This window comes from Chiroxiphia lanceolata, chromosome 3, assembly GCF_009829145.1.
Source record: "Chiroxiphia lanceolata isolate bChiLan1 chromosome 3, bChiLan1.pri, whole genome shotgun sequence".
NCBI classification, from domain to species: domain Eukaryota; kingdom Metazoa; phylum Chordata; class Aves; order Passeriformes; family Pipridae; genus Chiroxiphia; species Chiroxiphia lanceolata.
In genome coordinates this window covers 87,007,402-87,019,415 of record NC_045639.1, presented here as the reverse complement: position 1 = coordinate 87,019,415, position 12,014 = coordinate 87,007,402, and the positions used below count along the sequence as shown (strand labels likewise).

At 43.5% G+C, this 12,014-nt stretch overlaps 1 protein-coding gene across 2 annotated transcripts in view; it reads left to right on the top strand.

Annotated features, from left to right (window-relative positions):
• Positions 1 to 1,144: 1,144 nt before the first annotated feature.
• The window catches only part of SMAP1 (small ArfGAP 1), a 91,221-nt gene continuing 80,351 nt past the window's right edge, over positions 1,145 to 12,014 (top strand). The window contains exon 1 of one of the 2 annotated variants that reach the window (XM_032681632.1): positions 1,145 to 1,434. In XM_032681632.1, the coding sequence (XP_032537523.1) occupies positions 1,317 to 1,434 (118 nt within the window). In that variant the 5' untranslated portion in view covers positions 1,145 to 1,316. The remainder of the gene's footprint in view (positions 1,435 to 12,014) is intronic. The other variant, XM_032681633.1, reaches the window with a different exon arrangement.

Below are 12,014 nucleotides of genomic sequence, written 5' to 3'. Positions count from 1 at the left end.
CTAGCTAGCTACTAATTAACTTGATGTGCATTATTCTCAGTCTTTTCTGTTGTAGCTCTTCCAAACCTAGGGGAGTTGGAACTGAGAAAAAGAAGGATATGGAGAATGACTCAGTAATTTAATGGTTGAGAGAGAAAAGACCTGAAATTCCATCTGCCTCACTTAAGTATTTTATAGGCTATATATAGGCTTCAGCTCTTTCCAGAAGGGTTGGATTAGAAGCAAAAAACCACAACAAGCTAGAATTGATTTGATAAAAAAGGATGTTACTGGTGAACAGACTCAACAGAGTAGTCAAGAGAGGCAAAGGGACATGATACAAAATGAAGAAAGGGGGCAATATAGACATGGTACAAAGTGTAGAGGTCCAGCCTTGGTCCCGGAAAATCAGCTTGGGCTGTGCCTTCTGCAGGTACTTTGTGTCCAACCCACAGAGCAGCCTCAGGATCCAGCTCTGCCTTCCTCAGAGCATCTCACCACCTCGGTGGGAGTGGAAAAGCCCTAGTCTCCTCATTGTATGGTCTCTGCTGCCTGTAATGCTTTATTTCAGACAGAAACACGTACTCTTGGAGAAAGTTCAGAGGGCAAGTTAAGGCTATGGCAGTATCTGTTCAGTCAAGAGGGTCTAAGAGCTTATTTTTATTCCCTCAGCACCGGCCCGAAGAAAGAGACACCTGCCTCAAAGACACAGGGGGTCCCAATCCCACGGACACTGGCAGATCCCTTGGCTGTATGTTTCGGGGTGCTTCCCGCCTTATTGCCACCTGGAGCAGCGCGGCCTCCAGGACACCCCAGGGACCCATCCCCTCACGGCCGGGGCGGGGCGGGGCGGCGCGTGCACAGGTGCGGCGGCTCGCGCCGGGCTCCGCCCCCCCCCGAGCAGCACCTGGAGGGCGGGATCACCCTCCGGCGGATGGATATTTCACCTGCTGGCTCCAGGTGACCCCACTCGGCTGGGCACCGCCCCTCCGTGCCCTTCCGAAGCCAGGGCGGGGGGTCTCGCTCTTTGCGAAGATCTGCGAGGAAGGGGCGATATCCTAGCGCGGCACTTGAGACGCGGCGGACTATTTTTCGTCTCTCGCGGCATAGGGGGCTGCTTGGGAGGGGTCGCGTGCGCGCGCGCGCGCGCGCCGGGAGCAGCGGGGAGGGAGGGAGGGAGGCCGGCAGGGAGACAGGCAGGCGGATAGGCAGGCGGATGCGTCCGCGTCCGCAAGTAGTTCCGGTTGAGGAAGTCAGCGCTCGCGGCCGCCGGTTCCCGTGGCCGCGCCAGGGCAGGAGCGCTCCCGGCCCCGCTCCCGGCCCACTCGAGCCGCGCCATGGCCACCCGCTCCTGCCGGGAGAAGGCGCAGAAGCAGAACGAGCAGCACCAGGCCATCCTGGCCAAGCTGCTGCGGGAGGAGGACAACAAGTACTGCGCGGACTGCGAGGCCAAGGGTACGCGGGGTGGGGGACGAGGGGCCGCCCGGGCGCGGCGCTGCCCCCGCGGGTCCCGCTCGGGGCTGCGAAGACCGGGAGGGGCCGCGCCACGTCCGCAGGGGTGGCCGGGCACGGCGGGCGGCCCTTCCCGGCCCCTGGCCCGGGGGGCGGCAGCCGGGATTGGGACCGGGATGGGCGGGCCCGGGGCAGCGGCGGTGCAGACGGGCAGACAGCCTGTCCTTTCGGTGCCGGCCGCCTCCCGCTCCTCCGTGGGCTGGGCTGTAGCTGCCTTGTTCTCTAGCGAGGAACCCCCGGCTGGGGCTTTATGCAATGACTGGCCCAGCCCTTTCCTGAAGTTTCACGGCCGCGTCCGCTTCCTGCGCTGCCAGGTATCGATCGAGAGCGGGCTGTGGCCTTCGGGAAGGGACTGGCCAGTGCCAGGGGTAGATGCCAGATGAGCTGAATGCCGACTGTCCAAAACAATATACCCTGCGATGCTGACTCAGTCAGAATGCCAGGCTTTGTGAATCTGGCTGTCTGTGTCTGATTAAATGTGTCACAGATGTAGCTTTGACGATGAATGAAATTTTAAAGATTATATCGCTGTCAAATCTTATATTGCTTTAGTCTAGTGGGTTTGCTTTCCTACACAAAAGTAGATACATATTTGTGTTTGTATTTACCTTGGATTCTGTAGCTTTGAAATAGAAAAACGTAGCACATCCCTCTTTCATCTAGAGTCAATTAATTAAGATCTTACCCTAAAGAAGGTGACTGCACTGTAAGTTATTAAGTGTAATGCTTCTTAAATAACGACCAGGGGTTCACACAGTGTGATTAGTCAGAGCCGCCTTGTTCAGTCCTTCTCCATTCGAGTGGAGGTGAAGTACAGTGAGCTTTGTTTGAGCAACCAGAAATGGCACTGTGTTTGTAAATTCTCCTTCCAATCTCCATATGCTAATTTTTTTTGCCACTGACATAAGACGTGCAGTGCCTTGAACAATCAGAAACAGGACTGTATTTTCCTAAGATATAACCCTAAGAATTACATGATGTGAATTACGCCCAAGGTAATAGATCTTTATATTTTGTAATTCTTCTTAAATATTTTGTAGTACAGTTCTTCTTGCCTCCTGACTTTTGGTTACCATGTAAAAGACTCATTGTAACTGGTGGTTTTCTGGAAAAAACATGTTTGTATGTTTTGTGCGTTATTGGCACTTCAGATTTCTGTGCTGAATGCTGCTCTGAGTTGCTTGCTGATGGAATTCCCTATATATATTGTTCTGTAGCATAGGCCTTAGAGCTGTGTTGCTCAAGATCAGAGCCTGGAATTCTCCAATTACTTTTTGTTCTACCTTCTGAGTTTCCTCTTTCTAACCATCACCTGGTCAAAGTGTTGTTTGTAAGTTTCCATAGTCCTTGGTGCTTGGTAACTTTTGCCCTTTCAGTTCAACAGTGCTGACACTTTCATCTTCCTCTTCCTTTTATTTGTGTTAATTAATGTATAATAAAGTATTTTTATTCACTGTTCTTTTCTTTGGTGTTTTCTTTTGTAAGATCAAGCTTCAGTGTATCTTGAATTTGGTTCTTTTCTGTTCAGGTTCTGGAGGACCTACCAATCTTGACCTGGCTGCCTTCTGCTAGTACCTCTTAATTCAGTTTCCATCCTTCTAGTAAACTATTTTACTTACCTCAAATCTGATGATGCTTCTGAAGACTTCTTGCTTTTCCCTTTTGCTCAACCCCGCTTCTCCTTTGCTGTCTGTCTGTGTGTCAGAGGCATGGCTTACTTTTACCCTGTCCTCCAGGAAAGCTGGCCTGAAAATACTGGGTGATGCAATTTGAGGGAATTATGAGTTGTTTATTTATTCTCTTTCTCTCTTCAAGTTTAATTTTTACTTTCTTCATCCTATTCTAGCAACTCTTAAGTCTTTTATCATATTAGTTTTATAGTGGTATCTGACTCTGCCTGTAGTGTATTTAAGTGTATGTTTTTTTACAGATGGAGAGGAGTGTGTGGAATGATAAAGATGCTTTAGTTGCAGCTGTTCTAGAGGTGCTTGACTGAGAGATGGTCATATATGCTCAGTCTTTTTAGATTTCTTTCCTTAAGTTAATGAAGTTTCTTTCCCGGAAGGAGAGTTGTGTGAACAAGTTGACGTGCTTTCACTATGCCCTGAAGTCTGGATTTCTGTAAACTTCGAGAAGACATAGCTCAGAAAAAAACCCCAAGATCAATTGTTTAGTTGAAAATCAAGCTTGTCATGAGCCTGTCATGCCACTGTTGAGCTCTCCCTTGTTATATCAGTCTTTGTTAAAACTTCATGTTAACAAAATAAGTGAAAAATCTGCAGCCAGCTAGCAGTTTTTCCTAATATGTTACACGTTTAATCCATGGTGTTTGAGTGCTCATGACTTGCTGCCGTCTGGCAAAGCTGTAGTTTTGCTAGTCCTGGAATGCAGTGCTGTCTGAGGCAGTAGCTATTAACATGGCTCTGTTAAGCTAACCAGAGTCTGTCAGGTCTTTGTGTGACTTTCCCCAGACTGTGATAGTCTCCTTCACCTCTTGCAACACTAACAGCATCCCTTTCATCTCTGGTCATGTTGGTCGTTAGTCTGGAGTTCCCTTTTGCCACTTCCAATAGGGAGCCTCTTCATCCTGGATTCTGCAGACATGGACATGAAACCACTCATGACAAAGTATTTAGGACTTCTGCCAGTCCTAGTTCATGTTTTGTAAAAAGCATGTTCTTCCTTTTGTTAGTGTAATTTATTCTGTTTTCTTTGAAATGTTGTCTGCTTTAGTTTCTGTTACTTCCCTCTCTTGTGTGAACTTTGCTCCGTTTTCTGGCATTCTCTTCTCTGTTGCTCAGTAGGATCCCCTGAGTTCTATTTTTTGGTTTTTTTCCTGTTCACCTAATTGTGAGGTAACACCATCTTCGGGATTAACTCTGGTTGTGTTAACTGTGTTGCTTTTGCATCTCAGGTCTTATTCTGGCACTGTTTAAAACATTGTTTTCAGTATGGTCTTTCAGATAGCTATCAGTTCAGCATGGGTTCTTAACCAAAGCTGTCATCATTTAATCTGATCCTATTACCGTATTTATCACTTGTTACTTTCATTGTCTCTGCAGTAATGCCACTGTTGAACTCCTCCTTTGTATCATTAAGGCCTCTCCTCTGGCTTGTACTTCTTGCATCAAAAAGATGATCATCAAAACTTACTACCATCCTGTCACTCCTAAGTTACTGAGTTAGCTCTCCTTGCTCTCAGATACAGGACCACCATCTGTATTTCCTGTGAGGAGATTTGAAGCATGTACCTTTCCTGTATTATCACATGCTTGCTCTGTGTAAGAATTCAAAACGTTACTTCTTGGTCTTCCTCAAAGTAATCTTCCTGTCATTAATAGTGGTCTTTTATCAAGAACAAACCACTCCTTTGGTTTCTGATCTGCTTTTTCAAGTATGTGGTATGCAGACATGTTAGCTTTGGAAGGTGTAGAATGCAGCTGAGGACACATCTGCCAGAGTAGCATTAAGTAATAATTAGGATTGCTGACTCTGGCAACAATTTTTGGAAGTGGTTTTTATTCTGTGTTTGCCTTTGGCCTGTTAAAATAGTTGCTGTGAATCTGATTGTCACTGCTAAAACGTGTTGGAAACTACCTGTCGTAGGGCCATACGGTAGTTGCCATATGTCACCTTCAAACTGTAAATCTTACAGCTGTCAGAAAGAGTAGATGACACTCTGTGGGGAAGAAGCCTAAAAATCAAAGGTTCTGGAACTGTTTTTTCAATCACTGAGACTTTTGGAAGAGTGGGGAGGTTGTGATGACATTTGACAAGGCAGTGCTTGTCTGTGTACTGCCTGTTCTTTACATCCCTGCCTGAACAGCAATTACAGTTACTTACATAAGGCAGTAAATGTCTTCCCAGTGTTATACTACTGGAAAGTAGTTACACTTCTCTTTTTGATATTTGTGGGAAATAATAGGATATGTTGGCAGTAGCTTAAGTCACCCTGAAGGTTTCAAAGAGGGGCAGATTCCTTTGTGATCCTTTTCTTTGTATAACTAAGTAAAGCTGGTAGGAACTGGAAGGATCTAGGATAGGGAAATAGATGGACAAATCTGTAGCTATATCAGGTGCATTAGACTATGCTGAAAGCTGTTTTAAAGTATGTGAATTTTTCTTCCCTTTCACTGTAGAGGGAAGGTAATGCATTTTTTTTATTGTTGTTTCAATGCTGGTATTTGAGTCCCTTAAGCAATAATACCTCTTAGAGATCTGTCAGATGGAGCCAAAATAAAAAACCTGTTAATATCAGTCAGGGACCTTTTGACTATAGGGGATATAATTTGCTATTTCTGTGTAGTTAATACCTACTTATAACATGCCAGAAGTCTCCTGTGTTGTTATTGCTGGGCAGCAAGGCTGGTGTTACTTGGATGCTGATATTAAACAGTACTGAATCAAGTACTTAGAAATTAAAGTGTGTGATGAAGCGCAAAAGGAGATGCTTTTTTCTTAGAAGGTGACAAGATATTCACCAGAATCAAAGATCTGTGCACCTAGGCAAGCAGGCCTGTAAATTGAAGACAATCAGTCTTGGTCAAGTGTTCTTGATTGTCTCTGCAAATGTGGAACATAAGACTGATTACTGTCCCTAACAATGTTTGAAACCAGTGTGAATGTTCTCTGACATACCTTTTCTGTTTGCTATGATTGTATTTGGATGCATTTGTCTTTAGTACAAATGGATTGACTACTGAAGACTGCTTGTAAATTCATCTCTCTGTCAAGAAGGCAATTATGTGAGTTGTCAGCTGCTTTCCAGTGTTTTAAAACTGTAACCAGTTGTAATTGGAAGCTTGCAGACCTTAGTATAAACAATTGTAGATGTTTCGGGTCTTCAGAAAAAGGGAATAAATTTCTGTATTGGAGGAAGTGGTCTGGTTTTTTGTTTGTTTGTTGTTTGGTTTTTTTTTTTAATATTTACTTACTTCATGCCTGGTAGCGCTTGAAGCATGTTTAAATGATCTGGTACCACAATCCTAGCACGAAGAGGCACGTGGATGCTGTTGCTTGTTCAATGAGATTAAAATTGGTTTATTTTGGTTATAATAGTAATGAAAATACTTTTCAATACTTAGAGTTGTACTGTACAGTCATTGAATATCTATATGTAACTGAAGACTTGGTCTTCTCTGTCTGAAAAGTGAAAGGTACAGGCTCATAGGAGTGTGGGGAGAGACTGGACAGGAAAGACTGCAGTACTGAAATTTGTTTAGCTGGAACCAATTGTTACAGTTTTGGCTTTAAGTAAACCTAATTTTAACTTCCCTAACAATTGGCCAATCCCAAACAGAAAGTCTCTCAGCAGTAGGGGAGCCAAAAATCTAGTTCAAATAAACTAGCTATCAGCAGAAATCTGGAATGTTCCAGGTGTGTTTAAAGCTGCTATGATTATTTTTTTTTTTTTTTTTTACAATTTAAGTCTTGTACAGAATCTCTTCTGTGTCTGAGAGATCAACTCAAATGTTTGTGTGATCACAGCTTTTTGTGAAGCTTCTTTTGTTCTTTAATTGTTTGATGTGTGGTCTTTCCACAGTGTTAATCTTGCCTGTATACTTTAATAGTGTACTCCTTCCTCAAGATTTAACCTAAAACAGGTGGATAGTTTATAACCCACTGCCCCCAGCTCATGCAAGGCTTCAGCTTTTGCTTCATATGGTGTAAGAAAGCTTTGGGACAGCTCATCAACCAAGCTCACACTGGGACAAGGCCTGGCTGCTGTAGCTCCTCAGGTGAAGTTCTTCCCTGTCTTCCTCCTAAGGTGGAGGAACTCTTGAAGTATGGCACTATGGGCAATGGAAGACAGTTGGATTATGTTGGAGGTCAGTTCCACACATCTCCAGTGCAACTTCTAGCCCTGTATTGAAGTTCAAACACAAAGTAATAACTGACCAATAGATTTAGTGCTCTGTGGATATTCTGTGCCAGTGACCATAGTTGCAAATATCAGATGTTACTGCAGGTCACTTGGATCAAGAAATTGCTAGTACTTCTCTGTGTGTTTCTGTTGCAAGGTTGGTATTGCTGCTGGGAGATCAAATTGGTAAAGATTGTGTGAGCATAACAGATTGGAATATGAATTGACAGCTGCAACAATTGGAAGCCTCTAGCTGTCCAGTGAGGCTTTGCAATATCCTTCCTTAAGAAATAATGAAGGCAAACCATTTTGATTCAGGGTGAGTCTTACTTAAACTTTGCAAGTGGAATGACCTATGTTGAACTATAGAATTTCTAGTGATACAGTTCCTTACTATAATTAGTGATTATTTGGTACTTACACTCTTGTTCTTCTGGCCTCTTTGTGAAAATAGTGCCTTCAAAGACCTTAAGGGACCAGAGACACCCTTCAGTCTCTCTTTATACTGTATAACCAGATAGGGGTTTTCTCCTGATTCCCTGCTAGTAAATAAAACTACCTCAATGTTTTGTTTTTGTTCTATATGCTCTTACCTGTTGCTGACACTGGTTGGATGAGACTGAAACTTAGGAATCAGGAATTAGTTTCTGTTGTAATTGTCTTCCCCAAACAAAAAGCCTCACTTGCTGGGAGAACAGTGTGGCAGTTTTAGCTTAGAACTTAGAGAACCACTCTGAGTGGGTTGGGTATTGCAGTGTTGGGTGACTCTAGTGGTGCCTGTAAGGAAGGGATTTGTTTCCATCTCTTGACTCTTACAGATCAGAAAAATACTCTCAAAAAGTCACAGGAAATCTGCTTAGCTTGTAATAGAACAGAGTTGTTTACAAAGTCTGAAGGCTTTTTACCCAAGTCCTTAAAATGGTATTTGTGGGTGCAATCTCCATTCTTCAGGACTTAACTGAACTTGATTGGATGAGACCCAAAGTGGCATGATGTAGCTTTGGACTTAGCATGGCTTTGACATAAGGCTGGACTGGGTGATCTCTGGAGGTCCCTTTCAACCTAATTATTTCTGCGAGTACTAATAAAAATATTTGTGGGATTTGGTTTTTTATTATGCTGCAAATTTTAGATTCTCTGTGGTGTATTATACAGATGCAGAATTCCTTACATGCTTAGTTTGCTTCCCCACATTAAGTCATTAGCAGTCTAAGCTGTTTCCATTGTGTGAACCATAAAGGTGGGACAGTTCCTGAAAAGTGATCATTAGTATTGATAAGACCAGGTTCTTGCCTTGTGGAGTGCGAAACACCTCGGTCCTTTTGGTCAGGGTGTGTCTCCGAATGGTACCTAAGTTGTGGTTCTGCCACTCTCTGGTGACATGAAAAAGATACCACTGCAGGATGCTGTTTACACCAGCTGGTCTTTCCTTTGTTCCTGAATTTCCTTTTGTGCTGTCTTGTGAATCTGCCCTCTTTGATCTGAATACTGTAAAGAAAGAGCAACTGTGCTGCAGCTTTAAGAGGTCTTTGTACAAGATACAGAGGAAGCAATTAGATATATCTATATGATATCCAGACTTTTAGGGAGGTACCTTTTCCTGGAGAGGTGACTCCCTCTTCAATGCATGTACCCTGTAGGACTTAAGAGTCAATTATCAGACATTACTCAGGGAATAGTCAGCAGTTGATTTAGCTCAGGTGTCACATTGTCCTAGACTAGCTCGGTAAGGTTTATTTGGGTATGATTCAGCTTTACATTAGGAACTTAGATGCTTCATTTTGTTCTCTTGTGGCCACAACTAAATTCTCAAAGGCATAATGACTTTGCCTTGTGAACAGGTAAAGTTTTTTGTTGATATCTTATTCTCATGTTGAGGTTCTTAAAGAGTTATCCTATGAAACCCATGACTAGTTGAATCTACCTTCACTGTCCTATCAGTAAGTTGGTTTTAGATATCATGGAAAAGTAAAAGTTATTTAAGACTGAGCCATGTTTTTTATTAGCATTGCAGAGTGGGATAGCTCGTGCAGCTGGAGGACTGCAGTGGATAAGTGCAGGTCCTTAGGAAGGGCAGGCTGGGATGGTGATAAAGGGAAATTGCCATTTGCTGTGAGAGCAGTGGGGCTACCTGTAGCTTTGCCCAGAGACTGTTAATGAGCCAGTTGAGAGCTTATGGGTCAGGATTAGAGGCCAGACTGTCATGGGTGGTGGTGTGTGTATCTGCTTCACACTGGATCAGGAAAGAAATAGTAACAAGGATTTTGTTGAATAACTCAAGGCTAACCTTCACAGGCCTTGATGCTCGTGGGAGTCTTGAACCACCCTGGTTATTTTCTGGAGTAACAGCATAGCATGGAATAAGTAATCAAGGAGACTTTTGGAATGCGTTGATGACCACATCTTAATACAAGTGGTTGAGGACCTGTTACAAACAGGGAAGGACAGGTTGAGGATATAAAGGTTAGGAATAGTCTTGGCTGCAGTGGTTGTGAAATGGAAGAGTTCAGGATCTGAAGAGGAAACAGCAAAGCAAAGAGTAGGATTGCAACTGTGATCTTCAGGAAGGAAGATTGTGTTCCGTTCAGGGATCTTCTTGGAAGAATCATTTGGAAAAAGATGGCTCTGAATAGAGAGATCCAGGAGAGCTGGTTAACTTCTTTAAGTTCTAGTGTGGTATATCCAAGTGAACAGAAAATTTCGCAAAGGCAGCAGAGGTCCTGCTTAAATGAACAAGCAGCTTCTGAGAAAGCTCAGGCATAAGAAGGAAGCATATAAGAGGTGGAAGCAGAGACAGGTGGCCCAGGGGGATGCACAGCTACTCAGAGCAGAAAAGTAAACAGGTGGAAGAAATGGGCCAACGGGAACCTTATGAGGTTCAACAAAGAGAAATGCAAAGCCCTGCCCCTCGAGAAGAGGGTGCTAGGGGTGCAGAGGAGATGCTGTAGGTCAAAAATTGGTCATGAGCCAGCAACGCACCCTTGCCAGAAAGAAGGCAAACAACATATTGGATTGTATTTCAGGAAGGGTGTGTTCACAGTGTCTGGAGGGAGGCAATCCTTTTTCCTCAGCACTAGTGAGACTGCGTATGTAGTGCTGTGTCCATTTCTGGGCTCCACAGTACAAAGACAGGGACAGTCCAGCAAATGGGCACGAAGGTGAAAAGACTGTGTGCCTAACAATCAAGGGGAGGCTGAGAGAGCTGGGACTGGTTAGCCTGGAGGAGAGAAGGCTGCTGGGGAGATCTTGTCAAGGTGTATAAATACTGGTAACAGAGTAAAGGTGATGGAGGCAGACTTATCTGTGATATCTGGTGAAAGGACCAAATGACAATGAACACAAATGGAAACACAGGAAATTGCACTGAAACCTAGGAATAAACTTTATTCTGGGAGATGTTGAATACTGGAGCAGGTTACCTGGAGAGGCTGTGGAGTATCCATTCCTGGAGATACTGAAAATCTGATTTGGAACAGCCCGAAGCAACCTGCTGTATTTTCTGTGCTCTGAGCACAGGGGCTTGGACTAGCTGAACTCCGGGGGTCCCTTCTAGTCTCTGCTGCTTCAGATCCAATTCAGTTGTTGCATCACGTACAAGTTGGTATGGAGTCCCACTGCAGATACCATGTAAATTTTTTTCTTTTTTTCTCCCTAGTGCAAGTATCAGCCTATGTAGATTTAAAAGTAGGTTCTTTTGTTTAAAGTCAAAGTCTCTTATGAGAAAGAAAGGTGATTAAACAGCAGTAAATACAGGCTGTAGTAGAGCCTTAACTCTTCAGGAAGTATAGGGATCTCACTGTGATTTATGCATCCAGAGATAAAAAGGACCAAATCTAGCTGTTTGAAGCAAGTGGGAATTGAGACACAGTGGTAGAAGGCTTACTGATGGCTTGTTTGACTGAAATTCTGTTCAAATCCAGCTGGAAGAATACTTTCACTACTTAAACTGCTTCATAGAGAAAATTGTTTAGAACTTGTGTCCCTTGTGCCAGAAATTTTCCTGGATCTTAAAACTGCTGGTTTTTAACTCCATATTATATCTAAAAATTATGTCCCCTGGAAGACTGGGACAAAAGAGAAACTGCTACAGATTCCTGTTTTTCTTCCATTCTGGCCTCTTATCTGATTAATGTTTGAGAGTTTGAGCAATATTATTCTTAACATTTTTCCTTGAATGGCTTCACAAAAAGCCATTCAAACAAAACTGCTTTATTTTCTTTGTAATAACTTGGCATATTTAAGATTTGAATGGATACCTGTTTGTATTCATCTTTGTTTACAGTAGACTCTGATTATATGATGTAATGCTAACTCCTGCTTTTCTTCCACTGTCTCTTGTCTGGATCACTTGTTACTTTCCCTTAGGTGCTAAACTTGTATGTCTGAGTATGTACTCTCAGGAGCTTCTGCTTGGTGCTATGAAGCAACCCAACTGAGAGAACCTGAGTTCCTGCTTTGTTTCCTGCTTGTCCAAAATACTGATGAGTAGATTTGGGTTCCTCTGAACAGAGAAGCCAGATGCTTTTCTGTTCTGTGGTAAAGACTGGAAGAGGAGGAAGAACTTAGAGTTTCAGAGAACATCCTCATGCTGCAAGTCTGTGGCAGATGTGGATATAGAGAGCACTGATTCTGTAGCTGATGGAGATGGTGACAAGTTTTA